General features: G+C 38.3%; 5 protein-coding genes and 1 long non-coding RNA gene across 8 annotated transcripts in view; 3 read left to right on the forward strand and 3 right to left on the reverse strand.

Moving 5' to 3' along the window:
- The window catches only part of LOC149692764 (uncharacterized), a 116,775-nt gene that overhangs the window by 53,769 nt on the left and 42,020 nt on the right, over positions 1–20,986 (forward strand). The gene's annotated exons all lie outside the window — the stretch shown is intronic.
- Hmgcr (HMG coenzyme A reductase) lies at positions 162–11,759 on the reverse strand. 2 transcript variants are annotated; one of them, XM_089868637.1, is made up of 14 exons: positions 11,485–11,759; positions 8,014–8,215; positions 7,206–7,317; positions 7,048–7,135; positions 6,069–6,366; positions 5,709–6,001; positions 5,078–5,621; positions 2,807–3,160; positions 2,655–2,740; positions 2,406–2,583; positions 2,221–2,327; positions 1,382–1,745; positions 960–1,114; positions 162–633 (listed from the first exon to the last, which is right to left on the reverse strand). In XM_089868637.1, exons 1-14 carry the CDS (start codon positions 11,514–11,516, stop codon positions 591–593), a joined length of 2,856 nt encoding a protein of 951 aa, XP_089724763.1. In that variant the 5' UTR covers positions 11,517–11,759; the 3' UTR covers positions 162–590. The 2 variants fall into 2 exon arrangements, with proteins under 2 accessions (XP_089724763.1, XP_089724764.1); XM_089868638.1 differs by lacking the exon at positions 11,485–11,759 and adding an exon at positions 8,766–8,886.
- Positions 12,417–13,665, forward strand: LOC149692768 (sorting nexin-24-like). Its single transcript, XM_089868639.1, has 5 exons — positions 12,417–12,677; positions 12,740–12,823; positions 12,885–13,072; positions 13,138–13,226; positions 13,297–13,665. Exons 1-5 carry the CDS (start codon positions 12,615–12,617, stop codon positions 13,383–13,385), a joined length of 513 nt encoding a protein of 170 aa, XP_089724765.1. The 5' UTR covers positions 12,417–12,614; the 3' UTR covers positions 13,386–13,665.
- Positions 14,524–16,953, reverse strand: Stoml2 (stomatin like 2). The gene is made up of 9 exons (XM_089868695.1): positions 16,814–16,953; positions 16,489–16,620; positions 16,315–16,414; positions 16,059–16,250; positions 15,942–15,998; positions 15,227–15,418; positions 15,087–15,166; positions 14,879–15,007; positions 14,524–14,806 (listed from the first exon to the last, which is right to left on the reverse strand). The coding sequence occupies exons 1-9, from the start codon at positions 16,874–16,876 to the stop codon at positions 14,612–14,614; spliced, it is 1,140 nt and encodes a 379-aa protein (XP_089724821.1). The 5' UTR covers positions 16,877–16,953; the 3' UTR covers positions 14,524–14,611.
- Positions 16,982–18,237, forward strand: LOC149692770 (uncharacterized). Of its 2 annotated transcripts, none has more exons than XM_089868706.1 (5): positions 16,982–17,122; positions 17,223–17,335; positions 17,404–17,664; positions 17,744–17,794; positions 17,855–18,237. In XM_089868706.1, exons 1-5 carry the CDS (start codon positions 17,086–17,088, stop codon positions 18,068–18,070), a joined length of 678 nt encoding a protein of 225 aa, XP_089724832.1. In that variant the 5' UTR covers positions 16,982–17,085; the 3' UTR covers positions 18,071–18,237. The 2 variants fall into 2 exon arrangements, with proteins under 2 accessions (XP_089724832.1, XP_089724831.1); XM_089868705.1 differs by having other exon boundaries at positions 16,992–17,134.
- On the reverse strand, positions 18,219–20,896 carry LOC149692771 (polyubiquitin-C). Its single transcript, XM_089868683.1, has 2 exons — positions 20,739–20,896; positions 18,219–20,487 (listed from the first exon to the last, which is right to left on the reverse strand). Exon 2 carries the CDS (start codon positions 20,478–20,480, stop codon positions 18,420–18,422), a length of 2,061 nt encoding a protein of 686 aa, XP_089724809.1. The 5' UTR covers positions 20,481–20,487; positions 20,739–20,896; the 3' UTR covers positions 18,219–18,419.

Genomic DNA, 20,986 nt, shown 5'->3' on the forward strand with positions numbered 1-20,986 from the left:
ACAGATAACCACCACATTTAGATTATTTCATTCCCATATAAAAATATTTAAAATGGGAATTAAAGGAACACCTCTTCGGTGTTCGGTCAGTGCATTCATAATAAAAATCGCTGAACCCAGAATTCTCCGGAGTCGTCCGGAATTAATAAAGAAACCGAAACTTTTAAGATATTTTACACTTTATTCTTTCATCATTCATATTACAATACCATGCAATATCATTAAAATCAAATATACAATCGAGCAAATTGGAAATAACTCCAACAGCACTTACTATTTTTTTTTAATCCTTTTCATTATAATATATATATGTACAAGTTTTTATTTAATAAATACAATAGTATCTATTCCATTATTTTTTTTTTTATTTTCAATTTTATCTATAAAATACTAAATCTCTTTTTAAATTTTCGTTCGAGGCTTTTGGAAAAGCTATTTCCCTTATTTTTTTTAATTAAATAAAATTTTATCATTATGGAATCATTAATTAATTTTAACCTATGAAGTGTGTGTGGGGGGAGGGGGGAGGTTTGTAAAAAATTGATCAAATTTTCTATCTACCTGATTTAAAAATTTGTTTGTATTTATTTCTAACCATCAGTGCAAGGCGGTGTTGGTAAATTAGCTTGTGACCTGAAAAAGTGGTTAAACCAAGGCTTACCGATAAGCTAACCAAGGCTTAAGATAATGAAATTTAGGCTTACCATAAGCTACCGATAAGCTAACCAAGGCTTAAGATAATGAAATTTAGGCTTACCATAAGCTACCGATAAGCTAACCAAGGCTTAAGATAATGAAATTTAGGCTTACCATAAGCTACCGATAAGCTAACCAAGGCTTAAGAAAATGAAATTTAGGCTTACCATAAGCTACCGATAAGCTAACCAAGGCTTAAGATAATGAAATTTAGGCTTACCAATAAGCTAACCAAGGCTTAAGATAATGAAATTTAGGCTTACCGATTATGCGTCATGTGTGACCTAACCAAATGACCAGCGGCTAAGGCCGATATTAAGGATAGTTCACCAGCTAAAACGGTACCGCAAACGATTCTAGCTAACATAGCAGAATGTTCGCCCGGATTTTCAATACACGGGCCTTTGACATTTAAAAGCTAAGAGGGGAAACCAATTAGTTTCTATTCTAAATCCACCATATTCCCTTTCGCCGGAAGTTAGGCTTAGCTCGGGATTCATGGGGGTGAGTAACGGGAAGAAATTGGTCTGTCGTCCGCTACAGTACATATTTTTGGATTTTGTAGCAGACGACAGACGAATTTCTTCCCGTTACTCACCACCATGAATCCCGAGCTAAGCCTAACTTCCGGTGAAAGGGAATAAGGTGGATTAAATAAATTATTTTAAAAGTTTTTAAGACGCACCTCTAAGCAGGCGGATTGCGCGGGAAGTACAGTTCCCCCTCCGACTGTACCAACTTCTATCGATGGCATTGTGCAGGTAATATACAGATCTTCTTCCAACTGACCACTGGCTTCCATTAAGGTTATGCAATTTGAACTTGCCACGTTTTGAGCCGGATCTTGTCCAGTTGCGATGAAAACGGCCGTGACGATATTAGCCGCTTGAGCGTTGAATCCTCCTATACTTCCCGCCATTGCCGACCCGATCAAGTTCTTGCTCATATTCACTTCCAACAAAGAGTGAACGTTCGTCTTTAAAACATCCCGAATTATTCTAGCTGGGACCTCCGCTTCGCAAACGACAGACTTCCCTCTACCTTCCACCCTGAACACCCAAATTGAAATATAAAAACTGCTTAGTCATAACAGGAGTTAAGCCTATTTTGATCTAATCAACAAAACTGCCGAGTCATAACAGGAGTTAAGCCTATTTTGATATAAAACAAAACTGCCGAGTCATAACAGGAGTTAAGCCTATTTTGATCTAATCAACAAAACTGCCGAGTCATAACAGGAGTTAAGCCTATTTTGATCTAAAACAAAACTGCCGAGTCATAACAGGAGTTAAGCCTATTTTGATATAAAACAAAACTGCCGAGTCATAACAGGAGTTAAGCCTATTTTGATCTAAAACAAAACTGCCGAGTCATAACAGGAGTTAAGTCTATTTTGATCTAAAACAAAACTGCCGAGTCATAACACGAGTTAAGCCTATTTTGATCTAAAACAAAACTGCCGAGTCATAACAGGAGTTAAAATTTTGCCCCATCCCAAAAATACCAAAATAAATACATAATTACCAATTAATAGCTGCTGGTTTCTTATCTGTACAAAAATTTCCGCTTAAACTAACTAAATTAATATTTGGAAATACTTCTTGTAATTTATAGAGAGCTAATTCAGTCGCCTGTAATTAAAAACCAAGTTTAAAACTAATTAATTAATGACCTTTAGATTTTAGAAAAATAAATAAATAAATAATTACTTTAGATAACATATTCATTCCCATGGCGTCACCAGTTTTTCCCAGGAAACGAATAAACAAATATCGTCCGGCAATTCTAACGTGAAGCTTCTGAAGTCTGGCAAATCGACTGGTTGAATCAAACGCCACTTTTAACAAATCAAAAGCTTCCTTCTGTTGAAGCCAAGTCATAACTTTACTGAAATAAATAAATTTAATTAATTAAAATTAAATAGCTTAATTTAGGTAAAAAGATTAAATTAATCCTACGCCGCATCTTGAGCCGAGGGAAGTTTAATAACTGGTCCACGCGTCATACCATCTCCGACAACGCTACTTTTAACACCTCCACAAAGCTGCAATTATAGAAAATAGACCTAGTATAATTAAATTATTTTTAAAATCGGGTTAATGAAACTTACGGATAAAGCTCGACATCCTCTATTGGTGCTAGCGACTAAACAACCTTCGGTGGTGGCCATAGGAACGTGGTATTGTTTCCCATCCAATAATAATGGTCCAGCAACACCAACTGGTACCGGCATATAACCAATGACGTTCTCGCAACAAGCTCCCAGAACCAGGGAATAATCGTAACTTTGATAGGGGAGTTTATTAAGGGCATCTCCGCATTTGGAAGACTTTCCCAGTAAAGCTCGACGAATCGCGACGCCTCTTTCCGCGTCTTTTAGCATCAATTCTAATTTATAAGGCGGGATGTGTTTGTTCTTAACCAGCATAAAGATTTCTTCCACCGTTAATTGATTTGGTCCATCCTAAAAACGGTTACAATCAATGAAACGGGCGCCGAATCGGACCCCGAAACGGGCGCCGATTAGACCCCGAAACGGGCGCCGAATCGGACCCCGAAACGGGCGCCGAATCGGACCCCGAAACGGGCGCCGAATCGGACCCCGAAACGGGCGCCGATTAGACCCCGAAACGGGCGCCGATTAGACCCCGAAACGGGCGCCGATTAGACCCCGAAACGGGCGCCGATTAGACCCCGAAACGGGCGCCGATTAGACCCCGAAACGGGCGCCGATTAGACCCCGAAACGGGCGCCGATTAGACCCCGAAACGGGCGCCGATTAGACCCCGAAACGGGCGCCGATTAGACCCCGAAACGGGCGCCGATTAGACCCCGAAACGGGCGCCGATTAGACCCCGAAACGGGCGCCGATTAGACCCCGAAACGGGCGCCGATTAGACCCCGAAACGGGCGCCGATTAGACCCCGAAACGGGCGCCGATTAGACCCCGAAACGGGCGCCGATTAGACCCCGAAACGGGCGCCGATTAGACCCCGAAACGGGCGCCGATTAGACCCCGAAACGGGCGCCGATTAGACCCCGAAACGGGCGCCGATTAGACCCCGAAACGGGCGCCGATTAGACCCCGAAACGGGCGCCGATTAGACCCCGAAACGGGCGCCGATTAGACCCCGAAACGGGCGCCGATTACACCCCGAAACGGGCGCCGATTACACCCCGAAACGGGCGCCGATTACACCCCGAAACGGGCGCCGATTACACCCCGAAACGGGCGCCGATTACACCCCGAAACGGGCGCCGATTACACCCCGAAACGGGCGCCGATTACACCCCGAAACGGGCGCCGATTACACCCCGAAACGGGCGCCGATTAGACCCCGAAACGGGCGCCGATTACACCCCGAAACGGGCGCCGATTACACCCCGAAACGGGCGCCGATTACACCCCGAAACGGGCGCCGATTACACCCCGAAACGGGCGCCGATTAGACCCCGAAACGGGCGCCGATTAGACCCCGAAACGGGCGCCGATTAGACCCCGAAACGGGCGCCGATTAGACCCCGAAACGGGCGCCGATTAGACCCCGAAACGGGCGCCGATTAGACCCCGAAACGGGCGCCGATTAGACCCCGAAACGGGCGCCGATTACACCCCGAAACGGGCGCCGATTACACCCCGAAACGGGCGCCGATTACACCCCGAAACGGGCGCCGATTAGACCCCGAAACGGGCGCCGATTAGACCCCGAAACGGGCGCCGATTAGACCCCGAAACGGGCGCCGATTAGACCCCGAAACGGGCGCCGATTACACCCCGAAACGGGCGCCGATTAGACCCCGAAACGGGCGCCGATTACACCCCGAAACGGGCGCCGATTACACCCCGAAACGGGCGCCGATTACACCCCGAAACGGGCGCCGATTACACCCCGAAACGGGCGCCGATTACACCCCGAAACGGGCGCCGATTACACCCCGAAACGGGCGCCGATTACACCCCGAAACGGGCGCCGATTACACCCCGAAACGGGCGCCGATTACACCCCGAAACGGGCGCCGATTACACCCCGAAACGGGCGCCGATTACACCCCGAAACGGGCGCCGATTACACCCCGAAACGGGCGCCGATTACACCCCGAAACGGGCGCCGATTACACCCCGAAACGGGCGCCGATTACACCCCGAAACGGGCGCCGATTACACCCCGAAACGGGCGCCGATTACACCCCGAAACGGGCGCCGATTAGACCCCGAAACGGGCGCCGATTAGACCCCGAAACGGGCGCCGATTACACCCCGAAACGGGCGCCGATTACACCCCGAAACGGGCGCCGATTACACCCCGAAACGGGCGCCGATTACACCCCGAAACGGGCGCCGATTAGACCCCACCACGAGCATAAAATAGAAAATACAAACCTCTGAATCAAGTAGTTCCAAGCATTCTTCAATTGGTCTAGTTGGCTTCCCGGATAAACAGATATTGGAATTTGAAGCATTGCCTAAAGCGACTTGAGATGGTTCAGTTTGAGAGGCAGCGTTAACTAACTCCTTTGACTGACTGGATTTGGAAGAACTGCCACCATCTTGATCAAAACTATCTCCTATATGAAACTGAGGTCGCCGACAAAGAGGGGAAAGAGGGGAGGGGCTAAATTGAGCGTTCCAATCGGAATCCACGCTTTGATCCGAGCTGATGCGATTATTAGGAGTGAAATTGAGAAGATCCGGGCTACTTTGAGAGCATTGGGTCGGGACCCGAACGACATTGGCGCCGCCACAAACGTGTTGGCAAAGATTACGAGAAGATGAAGAACTCTTCGAGGAAGAGGAGGAAATAGCGCCGCCAGAATGATGCAAGTGTTCTTTAAACTCGTCATTCGTTTCGAAAAAAATGTATTTAACAATAAGAGCGCCTGCTAAAATGAACATCAAGATCTGTTCGGAGCCCAATGAGATCCATCTAGAGAAAGACGAGTGTTCATCGTCACTTGACCAATAGGATTTATTCCACGAAGAAGAAGAAGAAGAAGGCAACAAAGTTTCCAACCTTTCAAAAGATCGGGACCAAAATGAGGGACCACTTTGTAAATAAAGATCGGGGCCTTCCGGGTTGGCTAAACCAGAGGGATGATAGGAATGCTGACGCGAGTTTGTCTCAGCACCATCCACCGTTAATGGCCAGCGACTATGAGCGTGAACCGCCATTAAACCGGCGGACATGATGACCTTAACTCTTTGCAAAACTGGATTTGGCTTTTGTTGTTGTTCTTGTTGCAAGACTTTGGTCAAACTACCCAATTGCCAAGTTGGTACTTGACCCTCTCCTCTTTCCCTAGCCAACTGAATGATAAAATTTGGTAAGTAAACAAAAAATAAATATTAATTAGGATCATAATTAATTAATTACCTCTAGAACCAATGATAGACAAGCGGGGAAGAAGGTCATGAAGACAAAATAATTGACGAGAGCGGACATACAAGCGAAACAACACATTTCCTCCAGACGTTTAACACCCGATAAAGTTCCAACACCTATAACTAAGGTCTCTACAATGGTATCCAGGGTGATGGAGGGTCCTAAAACGGACATTCCTCTAGCAATGTTCTCTCGAACTTCTTCTTGAGAACTGGAGCTTAGTGCAAATTGAGCTAAGAGACCCGCCTTAGACAGATCAATTAAAAGAATGAAAAAAGGCAAAGCTTCACTGAAAAATTAAATAACAATATTAATATTAATAAAAATTAAAGTAGGTCGGTCTAAATTAATTCCTCGGGGTTCATACAACTTTTAGAAAACAAATTTCCCTGAGATTTCCATGAGGTTTTTAATTCCCATATACTTCCCTGAATTTTCCAGGTTTTTCTCGTATATGGAGTATCCTATGGAGCAAATGTTAACGAAGGAGGGGGGGGGGAGGTGTAAATAGGACTATAACATACTCAAAGGACATCCCCGTATCTTTACGAGCCTACAAAGTAAAGTGTAATGTTAACCCTACGGAGGGGATGTTTATTTTTATGAACATTTTGCTTAATTACTCGGTCCCTGTTTGTCGTAGCCCTACGTTTCTAGTATGGTTGGATGGGGGGCAAATTGGACTATAACATACTCAAAGGACATCCCCGTATCTCTAATATAACCAGAGTTATGAGCCTCCAAAGTTGGGTGTAATGTTAATCCTATGGAGGGGATGTTTTATTGAACATTTTGCTTAATTACTCGGCCCCTGTTTGACGCAAATTTCCCTGATTTCCCTGAATTTTGCTAAAAAATTTTAAATTTCCCTGAGTTTTCCCTGAGGTTTTTGTCAACTATTTATTTCCCTGATTATTCCAGGTTTTCCCTGTTTTCCAGGTTTGTATGAACCCTGAACTAATTAACATACTTAAGCTCGGAAAAGTTTCCATCTAAGAAATTAACAACACTACTGCTAAAAATAAAGCTTGAGAAAACAGTGAAGAGTCCAGCAATACCTTTTATAATTAATAATGATGGTCAGTTGGGTTCGTTAAATTAAATTCAATAAAAGTAGTTAAAACTCACCAACTAAATACTTAGAACCTAATTTATACAACTTGCGAAATTGATGATAAATATAAAGAAGCGCGCAACACCTGGTGATTGTCATTAAAATAGCATCGGTTCCCTTAGCATCCTAAAATTAAATTAATCACTATCCATTAAAGGGAGGGTGAAGTAGAAAAACAAGTGATTTTTTATAGATTCTTCTACTAATTACAACACCAATCTGCATAGTGAAACATTCAGGAAATACTTCCGAATGATTTTAAAATTCAAATTAGGTTCAGATTTTAAGGATAATTTTAAACAAGGACCTCCGACCAATCGCGTAACGCCCTACCTTTTTATTAACAAAAATTCTCGTGGCATGTTAAGTGTCGAATGAAATTTATCACGAGATTTGATAAAATTAGGCGCGCAATGTGACAATCGTGGCGCGAGACATGGAGCATGCGTGCCACGAGAATTTTGTTAATGAAAAGGCAGGGCGTTACGCGATTGGTCAGAGGGGCTTCTATAAAATTATCCTTAAAATCTGAACCTAATTTGAATTTTAAAATCATTCGGAAGTATTTCCTGAACGTTTCACTATGCAGACTGCTCTTATAATTAGTAGAAGAATCGATAAAAAATCACTTGATTTTTTACTTCACCCTCCCTTTAAATATAATTATAATTCTATCAACCCCAAACTCAACAAGGAAATTTTTTTTAAATTTATTTTTTTTTAAACAATAGAAATAAAGCATATATATTCAAATAAAATTTCTGGTTTTATCACTTTATAGACCTATAATATTAATAATATTAAAGGTGTGTATTTATTTACCTGTCCCATAAGACAATGGCGGTTCCACCCACAAAGTTTAGTGCCCGTGACCACAGTACTCATAGAGATCATACAGATGGCCATTGTTGAGAATGCCACAATCACTTCCCAAGGATGGGAAGCGCACATGCGGCCGTGTTTATAAAACACTTGAGATAGCATGCCTGAAGAAGGGAGGCCCTTTTCCCGACTTTCTTTAGTGCTAAAAAAAAATTTAAGAAAAACATATTTTGAATGTCAACCCAAAGGGCCTCTTTCTCTTGAGAAGACTTTCACAGCTCTATCAAGTCACTTTAATTCAATTTAGCATTATATACTAAAGAATATTAAATAAATTTGTTTAAAACCTATATTTTCACACTGACCTATGAAAAATTCACGTTGCCCTTCAAAAATTTACCTACCTACTTTAATAGCTCTAATTTTAAAATAAATAGTTTTAGAAAGATTTATTGAGTTGGATTATATAATTAAGTACTCGGAATAAATAAAATTACTTGGCAAACTTTTAAATATTATATAACAATGCATAACAGTCCAATTTTAGATCATTGATCCTATACTTTAAATTAACTAGGGTGTTCCTTCCAGACGACTCAATTGCTAAATTTAGACCAAGGCTTAACGTGTAAAGTGCCGGTTTGTGACATTTAAATTGACCTTCTATATATTATTTAATATCATGCAATATTGCATCACATTCCTATCGATGTATTAAGACTATTTAAAGCAATAGAACGTTAATCTCTTACCTAATCTCCATTAAAATGACTCACAAAATTTCGCTTAACATTCTCATCCATGGTGTTGACTAGAAAACCCTCAATGAAACCCTAATCACGTGATAAGATAAGCCAACCAATCATAAACCTTTATCTTTCCCAGGGAGGAAAATTTGAAAGGTAATCAGAGCGTGGCTTGGCTTTCTTGTACTACCTAGTAGTAAACCGTGAAAGAAATTGCGTTTTAAATGTTTTACTAGGTAGTATTTTAATGGGTCAATAGTACGTAAATACTCGTGGTTATTTCCCTCTATTTTAACACTACACCAGAAATCCGTCTTTTATAAATATGTTAATTAAAATCCTTTACGTTAAGCCTCGGTTAGATATTTTAGGGTTAGGTAAAGATGGGAATAAAAAAGGGGGATAGGATATTTATAGATCAATTTCGGGTATTTTCTAGGCCACACCGCGTATTTTCCATTTAGGAAACCGTTAAAATACAGATGCTACACGGATTAATTTAATAACTAAGCCTAAACTTTAAAAATAGGAGATAGCGAGATAACGGGTGGTATACGTTATTTTAAAACTATTCCTTGAAAGAAAAATACTATAAATAAAAACGTTCAAACGGCAAAAAAAAAAAAACCGCGATCAAAGTACTTGAAATACGTTAAAAGCCTCTCGAAAACTTTATTTTTATATTTCTATAAATCCCTATTGGGTAAAAACAAAAAAAAAAGGTCCCGTTATAGCTCCAAGTTCCTTAGTTCTAAGGAGTCGAGGTCAATCACGGTCATTGAACGTCTAGTTTGCCAAATTTAAAGCGGGCGACTTTGATAGTATGACATTAAATAAGCAAGTTATACTTAAAGCGTTAAGGGAAGGCGGTAAACTCGTATTTCAACTACTCCTTGACATTGACCATGGTAACAAGTTATAGTGGCTTTTTGCGCCAAAATACTAGTTTGAAAAAAAAAGAAATATATGTCGGTCGCGCGTGGCATTCGGGGAAGGGGGAGTAGAGTATTCTGGGTGTCTTTTTCCCGCCAAAAATTATTTCCTATATACCGAGTAACCCCAAAATTCTTATTTAACTCGGTCTTAGAACGGGGTATCGTTATTCGTGATATAGATCAGTGATACCGCGGTGATAATCCTAATCTAGGATGAAAATTGAAAACTCATATTATTTACTAAACTATTTAGATATTGTTACATTGTTTTCACGGTGGATGGTACCCGTTTCTAAAGATTAGTTACGGATTGTTTAGGAAATATGGGCAATTTTGATCAACAGTGGTAACAGTTGGTACCTTGAATATATTAAACAGTTGACTCCGATTCCTAGTAACGCGCGAACGTTGTCACGAGATATTTTTGCTATCTATCATTAAAATGCACTTAAACTTGATGATTAGCATAGATTGCCAAGTGTCTTGTACAAAACATTCCGAAGAAACCTAATTAATTATTGCCTTTCAATGTCTGTAACGAAAGATAATAGACGAAATTGAGCGACGCTTTGATTTCAATAAAGAATTTCACCGGTAAATTATCAAGACCGCGTCTCGAAGATAGTGACGAAATTTTAAAGAATTCTATATAAATAGATTAGCAGTATCATGGCGCGATGAGATAATTCCAGAACTAGATTTATCTAAAGTGGTACTTCCGATTTCTTTTTCCCCTTAAAATACACTCGGTAATTTAAGTCTTACAAATCTTGGTCAATTCGTAGTTTCCGGCGAAATAAAAACTAGTTTTACACACACAATGATAATCTAACCACGTTAAAGAAACCGGAAATGTTACGGTGTCTTTTTTATTTCTTTTTATTTTGATATTATTAACATTCTAAATAAGTCCGATTACGACTATGTCTCGTTACAATTTCTCAGCCAATCAGAGCCTAATGCGGAAATGGTGATGTAATTACGGAGTTTAATTTAGATTTACAACAACAAAAAAAAAGTTTTACGCGCAGTAAGCAGAACGGAATTGTATTAGAGTTCGTTTAAATTTTTATGAAAAATTTAAAGTTTCACGACGTTATTTTAAAATTAATGTTATAGAGCGTAATTTGGTCCTCAATTTAAGCTAAAATTGGTCAAAATCGGTCCGTAAATTAGAAAGTTACGAGCTTTTGAAAGATCGTATCTGACCATACGGGTGACCGTCTGTTCCGAACCAGGACACACAAAAGTTTCTTTTTAATAATAGGAAATAGATTCTTCAAAAATCTGACTACTAATTTTCTGGGAGCATCATTAAAAAGCATTGTTAGGTTTCGGGGCAATTTTTATGGGGGTTACCAGAGCATGGGATTTGAAACAGTCATTTAAAATAGAAATCTCTTCCTAAACGATATACTAAAACATTTCTAGGTAACTAAATTTCCCCCTGGGTGGTTGCTAAACTAAAACCAAAAGCGTATTTGATTCTTTGAACTCTTGTAAAAAAACGACTAATGGCTTTAATGGTGTATTTCACACGTTTTCCACTAAAATTCACGCCTCAAAATCATTAAGAGATAGAAAAAACAAATCCTGGAATAATTTAAATTCTTTGCGTAAAAAAGTTTCAGAATTTTTTTACTTTTTCTCTTATATATTTTGCGAAGGTCATAAATATTAAAATAAAAATAAATTATTATTAACTTGTAAATTAAATAAACTAGGTCATTTTAGGAGCGAGATAATATTATTCCAACTAAGAAATAAAATATTTTAAATACCGAACTCACCCAATTGAATTTGAAGGCGCGACAGTATCCATCTACGATTCCAGAGTTTAAAAGCGAGCGACAAAGTTTAAAATCACTAAATAATATGTAACTAAAACCTATATTAAAATTACGACTGAATTATTTTAATTATAAAAATCCCAATTAGCAATAAATAATTCTATTCCTTTATCCGAGCCATATTGTTTTTAGTTTTTTTTTTGAATATTAATTTTGTACTTTTGAAATTTAAACACGCGAAATTCTAAATTTCACGATATTCTACAAGGATGTTCTCGTTCTTACAAAAGTAGCTTCTGATTTTTTCTAGCGGCAGTTCTTCTTTTATCATCTCGCCCCCCCCTCCCCCTTTCGTCCCACCTCCATTAAGCTATTTGCCTTCCAATCACGGTGACGTCACCCTAAGAAATTCTAGGGCATTATCATCTCATTGGTTGGAGAGTTTTCGCCAGCTTTACTTTTCCCGCGTTTTAAACTTTAATAATTGTTTTTAATATTTTTACCAAATTTCCCCTCGATGTTAATTTTTCATAAAAATCATTTGAAACTTCTGTTAAACCTAACATTTGCGTAGCTTTCTACTTCTTAAGAGTGTACGTGAAAGCTTCACCATCCGACGCTACTCTACTTACTCAATAATTAGGATAGTATTTATTAATTTTTTACCTTTTTAATTGTTGTTGTTCAGTACTCTTCGACTGAGCAGACTGAACTCCAATTCATATCTATTTCTCTAACACGGCGTCAACCATTTGAATATCTTACCTGACAATATTAATAAATAATTAAATAAAAAAGCGTTTTAAAATAAGTTCGAACAATAGGGACGCGTGGCCATAGCGAAAAATATTTCTGATTTATCCCGCCATAATTTAAAAAAAAGCGGGAAAAAATCAGCGCCTGAGATTTACGACTACTTTCCCGCCACCTGCTAACAAAACTTTGACTTTACAAATGTCAAGAAATCGATGTTGACTCGTCGTTGAGGGGCTTCCCCCTATCAAATTTTAATTATTAGCTCATTAGAATTAAGTATATTTATGATTAAAATGTATGTAGAATATTTATGAACCGTTGTACAATTTAAAAAAATCCGGGAAATAGTAATAGTAAATAAAACGAGTTTAAAAATGTTACGTGCCTTTGTACCAAGTTATACTCAAGTTCAACAGGATCAAGGAAAGCAATTTACAGTAATAATTAATTAAGTGACGAATAATTAATAAATCATTAACTTGTCGTATCTCGTATTTAGGTTTACAAAATTGTCGTTTTGCAATCTTCAAAACGCCACGAAATTGAGAGGCGTTATAGTGCCTTTCATGCCCTACATAAACAAGTATTTTGCCTCCCATTTAAATTTAAATTTAACATTAATTAAAACGATTTAAATCACCTAGCTTAAAGGAATGCATCCCACGCCATATTTCCCGCCAAAAAGAGTTCGAAACTTTAGCCCCAAATTTTTGGAACAAAGGAGACAAGGATTGGAACATTATTTACAAGGGGCTCTAACAATTAGACCAGTTCCACAATCACTACTTAATTTTTTAAATTTATCAAGTTTATCACCCGCTGTTAGTTACACGTAAGTTAATTATATAATTAATTAATCCCGAGTTAATTAAATTAATCTAACTAATAATTTTACAGCTCATTAGATGCGGAAGAAACAGACTTAACCATAAATCATCAACCAGTTTTAACATTTGGAAAAAATTCATTTGTGGAAATTAAAAGGGGTATTATTATTATTAAACTTAATTATTACTTAATTAAGCTAATTAATTTTAATTGGAATTAATAATTTAGGAAATTTACCTGATATAATTACGCAAGGAGTTCTTCATGGCCTTTATTCTGATGACAAATTAATTGATTCTGAATCTCAAGACAATTAATTAATTTAAGCCAAAGGCAAACAAAATATTATGCAAATTAGGTTACAAATACTCTTAGAGTTGACGAAAAAAAATTATTAATGATCTTACCACTTTTTTTAATTTATTTTCTTCCAAGGGTTGTGTTAATTAATTGTTTGTAGTCACAAAAAAAAATTATGGATTTTAGTTTTATTTTTAAAGTATTTTTGTAAAAAAGAACAAAAGAAAATTAATTAATCTTGAACTTAATTAATTAAGTGCCTATAAGAATAAAATATTAATTTGGGGAAAAAAATAATCTAGTTAATTTATTTGCCACTATGACACCCATTGAGTTGAGAAAATTACCACTAGAGTGGCCTTTGCATTAAGCTGCCTATAGACCTAAAAATAAAATAAACAAGCTGGCCACATATATACGCCCTTAAGGGGCAGATTGAAAATGAAGCAAGCGCCATCTAGTGAACAGAAATACAAACTCAAAGGTGACATTTTTTCATTGGCTGAAAACATTCTGACGCTAAAATTCTGCCTTTGCGCATTTCTAATAGCGTTTTCCTTTGGGTCCTCGCGGAGCGCTCCCAAGGAGCAATAAAAATGGTAGTAGTAGTTTCCAGCTTCGTTAAAGACTGTTTTTGAAGAACAGGATCTCCTAGTTTTATTCCTCCATGGGAGCGCTCCGCGAGGACCCAAAGGAAAACGCTATAAGCAAACCAATAAGATCACCCCTCATTCGTGAAAGCCGGTTTAGAAACTGTTATGGCCGTTGTAAATTTTGAATGAATTTATTTTTAGGTGTATTGGGGGAACGGGGGACAACTTTTAAAGCAATGGGACGGACGGACAGGCACCAAGTTTATCAAACGATGGTGTCGCCATCTCGAAAACGAACTTACTTTAAATTTCCGCGTTTTACATGTATTCTTGAAATTAGTCAAATTTCCCGCCTTTTCTGTTAGTTCCCTTTTTTGCCCCGGGATGGCGCCACAAGCGTCTACATCGATGAAAGGCTACTCTAGTGGTAATTTTCTCAACTCAATGATGACACCCGTAAATGTGCTAAAAATGGCGCTAGTTACCTAAAAAAAAAACCAGATGTCCCATATCCATATGCTCCTGAAATCTAAAATAAAAATTCAATTTAATAAATTGAATATTTTAAATTAGAGAAAATGATTTTATTTTATTTTTAATCTATACTTTCATTTCAATTAAAGATTAATTTTTTTTTCTAATAAATTTAATCATTTCTTATTATAGGATGTTCCTAAATTAGTGGTGGGTCCCGTCATATACTCCTCCCCTTTCCCAGCATCCTCAGCGTCACTATAATACTCCGCAGCCATTTCATTTTCCTTCTCAGTGATTTTTGGTTGAGCCATATCAGCCGTAAATCCATCAGCTTGGTTTTGGTTTAAAGTTTTGTATATGCTCATTGCCTGTAATCATATTTATTTAATTACTTAGTTTAATTAATAATTAAGAATTATATTAAATTAAAATGATCTTACTTGAGAAACCATGTGTGTAATATCTCCAGTATTGGAAGGCAAAATAAGGGTATTGCTATTTTTAGCTAATTTTCCAAAAGCAGCAACGTAAAGTTCAGCTACTGTTAACGAGGCAGCATTTGAACCATACTGAAAAATAAAGGGAAATATTAATTAATTTATTTATTTAATTGGGGTTACTTAATTAATTTAATTTAGTTTAAATTACTTTCTGTTCCAAAGCTGTGGCTACAACTTGAAGTGACTTGGATCTAGCTCTAGCTTTTGCAAAAATGGCCGATGCTTCACCTATTTTAATCAATATTAAATTAGATTAAACGTCTAATTAAATGTTAATTATTTATTTACCCTCGGCTTGATTTATTTGTTCCGTTTTCTCAGCTTCAGAGGCTAAAACTCTGGCTCTTTTCTTACCCTCAGCTATATTAATATCAGCTTCTCTGATACCTTCAGATTCAAGAACAGCCGCTCTTTTCTTCCGTTCAGCTTCAACTTGCATTTGCATGGCTTCCTGAACTCTAGGGGGGAGTCTAATGTCCCCTAAAATAATCCCAAAATTAATTACTTCATTATCTGATTAAAGGGAGGGTGAAGTAGAAAATCAAGTGATTTTTTATCGATTCTTCTACTAATTCCGAATGATTTTGAAATTCAAATTAGGTTCAGATTTTAAGGATAATTTTAAAGGTCCTCCGACCAATCGCGTAACGCCCTGCCTTCCTGTTAACAAAATTCTCGTGGCACGTTAAGTGTCGAATGAAATTTATCACGAGATTTGATAAAATTAGGCGCGCGACGTGACAATCGTGGCGCGAGACATGGAGCATGCGTGCCACGAGAATTTTGTTAATAAAAAGGCAGGGCGTTACGCGATTGGTCGGAGGACCTTCTTTAAAATGATCCTTAAAATCTGAACCTAATTTGAATTTTAAAATCATTCGGAGCTGGTATTTCCTGAATGTTTCACTACGCAGAATGGTCTTATAATTAGTAGAAAAATCGATAAAAAATCACTTGATTTTCTACTTCACCCTCCCTTTAAGTTATATTATATTAAACTTACTAATTTCGTATCTAAGACAATCAATCCCCCAGGCATTACTAGCTTTATTTATAGCGGCTATGAAGTAAAGTTTATTAGGTTAAATAATAATGAATGAAAATCTTCTAGTAAACTTACAGACAATTCCAATATTTAGGGATTCTCTTTCCCTAAAAACACTATCAAGACTAATTTTACCCAGCTCAGATCTCATAGTAGTTTGAGCCAATTGGGTAATTGCAAATTCAGGATCTTCAACCCCGTAACTAGCTTTGTAGGGATCAACCACCCTCAAGTATAAAACGCCATCGATATTAAGAGTGACATTATCTAAAAACCATCCGTAAGTAAGTTAATCCATACGAATTTTAAACCTAATAAATTAAAAACTTGCCTACTGTAACAGCAGACTGTTTGGGTATGTCAATGGCTAACTCTTTCAAACTTTGAACGTATTTAACTTTATCAACGACTGGTATTAGTAAATTTAGACCCTAGATTAACGGTAGGGTTAATAATTACTCGCGAGTAATGATTAAAATTGGGCTATAAAAAGGAGAAGACCTACAGGTTGAAGTATCCGATGAAATTTTCCCATTCTCTCCACAACCCAAGCTTCTTGTTGAGGTACAAACATGATTACAGTATTTAATGGTGTTGAATGTCTGGCTCTTATTATTTGATATTGTCGACATGATGACTACAATAATTATTATTTAAATAAACTTTAATTACACTAATGACACAACATTAAAGCATTGTCAGACCAAGGCTTAGGAAACAAAATCACCAAAACATTCCCCCTTAGTTTCGCAATCATATTTTACGTATAATATTACTTTTAACCAACTTTAAACTAACTACTAAACAATATATAAATATTCATAACTTACATTTTCTATCGCTTTTCCTAGTAAAACCAATCGCGACCCGGCGAACCTTGTCGAACTCCACATTATGGTGATATAACAAAAATGAAGCAGACGAATTTAATAAGATCACGTGGCTGTTTGTCGGCCAATGAGAATCTTCTTCTCGAATATCCCGACAAAATGGCTTCGTAAGTTCCTATCCTCACTGTTTTTTTTTATCTGGAGAATAAGTTTCAAAGTTTATAGTTAAATATCTTGAATTTAAAACTAATTCGATTTAAATAAAGTTAAACATGCCGCGGGAGAGAAAAGCGCCGAAGTTTAAAGCCGGTAAAAATAACAGTACTGAAAATATTTAACTTTCTTAGAGTGAATAAGCGCAAGGCTTAGGTAAACGTCACCACTAATTAATTTTTTAATTACGTTTAAGAAAATGCCGCCGCCGCAGCAGCAGCAGCTGCCGCAAACACTGACATGAAATTAAACTTACAGCCTCCCGAAAGTCCATCAACTAAGAAACGAAAAGGAACTAATGTCAATAATGTATATATATCAACTAAACAGAATTCATTGTACAAAATTAACTTATGCCAGGCTAATTTAAATCCAAGACTCCTCCCACTTTACCGGACTTGGTACCACCCCCACCTAACACGGGGTTCGGGGAAACCATCGTGGCTAGGAACCCATTTGACGATACCATGCCCGGAAATGTCAATGTCAATGTACCACCCCCATTAAGTCATCCTCCCCAACAAGTCATGGCACCAAACATGAATCCAGCTAATCATCACATGAATCACATGCCTCCTCATCAAATGCCACCTCAAATGATGCAGCACAATAAACCAGTACCCATGTCCTCAGGAAAGGTACAAAAATCAATCCTGGAGAAGAAAAAAAAAAGCAAACAATTTAATTACCATGTTTTAAATAATTTCTTAATTCAAGATTTATCCACCTGATCAACCTATGGTTTTTAACCCACAAAATCCTAATGCGGTAATTTGTAATCAAATAGATTTAAGCTGTTTTGATTACAATTAAATTTCATGATGACAGCCACCAATATATCCATGTGGAATTTGTCACAAAGAAGTCCATGATAATGACCAAGCAATTTTATGTGAAAGTGGATGCAACTTTTGGTTTCATAGAATCTGTACTGGTCTAACTGAAGCTTCGTATCATTTACTAACAGCGGAAGTGTACGCGGAATGGGTGTGCGACAAATGTTTGTCATCCAAAAATATACCACTTGTAAAAATGAAGCCATAGATGAAACTGAAGTCCTAATCCTAACACCTTTATCTTAACAAAAATAAAATCAAAAAAATTGTACTGGTCAAGTGGTCATTGTAAATACAGCTTTTCACCGTTAATTGTAACTCAGCTTTGAAAAAAAGTGTATATAAATAAATAGACATTGTTCATTTCTCACATAAGTTGTCTTTATTTATTTGTTTTTACTGTTCAATTCAAAATGGAATAATTTTACATTTTTTCTTTTGTTCTGAATTTTTTTTTCTTCTTAACATTTTAATTTTGAAAGTAATAAAGTTACAAAATAAACAAGTGTTTTTTTTTCTTCTTAAACATTTTGAACATTAACAAAAATTAAAGTCCTTCACAAAGCACCACCTCTCAAACGTAGAACCAAATGAAGGGTGGACTCCTTTTGAATGTTGTAGTCAGAAAGTGTACGTCCATCTTCCAACTGTTTTCCAGCAAAGATCAGACGTTGTTGGTCCGGAGGAATGCCTTCCTTGTCTTGAATCTTAGCCTTAACGTTCTCAATGGTGTCACTTGGCTCTACTTCAAGTGTGATGGTCTTTCCAGTTAAGGTCTTCACGAAAATTTGCATTCCTCCTCTCAACCTCAGGACCAAGTGGAGGGTGGATTCCTTTTGGATGTTGTAGTCGGACAAGGTTCGCCCATCTTCCAGTTGTTTGCCGGCGAAAATGAGACGTTGTTGGTCCGGAGGAATGCCTTCTTTGTCTTGAATCTTAGCCTTGACATTCTCAATAGTGTCACTTGGTTCAACTTCAAGTGTGATGGTCTTTCCAGTTAAGGTCTTTACGAAGATCTGCATTCCTCCTCTCAACCTCAGGACCAAGTGGAGGGTGGATTCCTTTTGGATGTTGTAGTCGGACAAGGTTCTTCCATCTTCCAGTTGCTTGCCGGCAAAGATGAGACGTTGTTGGTCCGGTGGGATGCCTTCTTTGTCCTGGATTTTCGCCTTGACGTTCTCAATGGTGTCACTGGGCTCCACTTCTAGGGTGATGGTCTTTCCCGTCAAGGTTTTGACGAAAATTTGCATACCTCCTCTCAACCTCAGGACCAAGTGAAGGGTGGATTCTTTCTGGATGTTATAGTCAGAGAGGGTGCGCCCATCTTCTAGTTGTTTACCGGCGAAAATAAGACGTTGTTGGTCCGGAGGGATGCCTTCTTTGTCCTGAATTTTTGCTTTGACGTTTTCAATAGTGTCACTGGGTTCTACTTCAAGGGTGATGGTCTTTCCAGTTAGAGTCTTTACAAAGATTTGCATGCCACCACGCAAACGAAGCACAAGATGAAGTGTGGATTCTTTTTGGATGTTATAGTCTGACAAGGTTCTTCCATCTTCAAGTTGTTTGCCGGCAAAGATGAGACGTTGTTGATCCGGTGGGATGCCTTCTTTGTCCTGGATTTTTGCTTTAACATTTTCTATGGTGTCACTCGGCTCCACCTCGAGTGTGATGGTTTTTCCAGTCAAAGTCTTTACGAAGATCTGCATTCCTCCTCTCAACCTCAGTACCAAGTGGAGTGTGGATTCTTTCTGGATGTTGTAATCTGACAGGGTTCTTCCATCTTCTAGTTGTTTGCCAGCAAAGATAAGACGTTGTTGGTCCGGGGGGATACCTTCCTTGTCTTGGATTTTAGCTTTCACATTTTCAATGGTATCACTTGGTTCAACTTCAAGTGTGATGGTTTTTCCAGTCAAAGTCTTAACGAAGATCTGCATTCCTCCTCTCAACCTCAGGACCAAGTGAAGAGTCGATTCTTTTTGGATGTTGTAGTCTGACAGGGTTCTTCCATCTTCTAGTTGTTTGCCGGCAAAGATAAGACGTTGTTGATCCGGAGGAATACCTTCCTTATCTTGAATTTTAGCCTTTACATTTTCTATGGTGTCGCTCGGTTCTACCTCCAAGGTGATGGTCTTCCCAGTTAGTGTTTTGACAAAGATTTGCATTCCTCCTCTTAACCTCAGGACCAAATGAAGAGTTGATTCTTTCTGAATGTTGTAATCTGACAAGGTGCGTCCATCTTCTAATTGTTTTCCGGCGAAGATAAGCCTTTGTTGATCCGGAGGGATTCCTTCTTTGTCTTGGATCTTAGCCTTGACATTTTCAATGGTGTCGCTGGGTTCCACCTCCAAAGTAATGGTTTTACCAGTCAGGGTTTTGACGAAAATCTGCATACCGCCTCTCAATCGCAGAACCAAGTGAAGCGTAGACTCTTTCTGAATGTTGTAGTCGGATAGGGTGCGTCCGTCTTCCAATTGTTTACCAGCGAAGATCAAACGTTGTTGATCCGGAGGGATTCCTTCTTTGTCTTGGATCTTGGCCTTGACGTTTTCGATAGTATCGCTCGGCTCGACCTCCAAAGTAATAGTTTTTCCAGTTAAAGTTTTCACGAAAATCTGCATCTTGAATCTAAACGAAAGTTACGAAACAGAAGAATAAAAAAAGTCCGTTAAAATAACTATAACCTCCTTTCAAAAGCCTAATTTCGAAAAAATTCAAAATGGCGGCGCCGAGGCTTAACTAACTACGACTCAGGATATTTAAGGCGTTGCCCGATTTCGATTTAGTTCCACGTAGATATTATACTCGTAACCTAAACTAAAAATTCAAACTAGCTAACTAACACTTAACTTAAAACAAAGACTTTTAAGCATAGTTACCTTTATTATTTCAGCCGAAATTTATAACTAAAACGGCGAATAATATTTACTTATATTCGTACGACGAAAATTTCTCGATCTGTTCACTTCGCACAAAGCAAGTATAATGACGATCAACAGGAAGTAACTCGCTTATATGAGCGCCTTCGATAACCGTTGTGTCGAAAGGCGAGCGCTGATTGGTTACTATTTAACTGCAGCTGACGTCAAAGCCTTGATAGTCCAATGACGTTGTATTTGGCTGTTGC

This window comes from Phalangium opilio, unplaced genomic scaffold (genome assembly GCF_054372755.1).
Source record: "Phalangium opilio isolate 3A_F unplaced genomic scaffold, DU_Popi_V2 ptg000024l_1, whole genome shotgun sequence".
NCBI lineage: Eukaryota > Metazoa > Arthropoda > Arachnida > Opiliones > Phalangiidae > Phalangium > Phalangium opilio.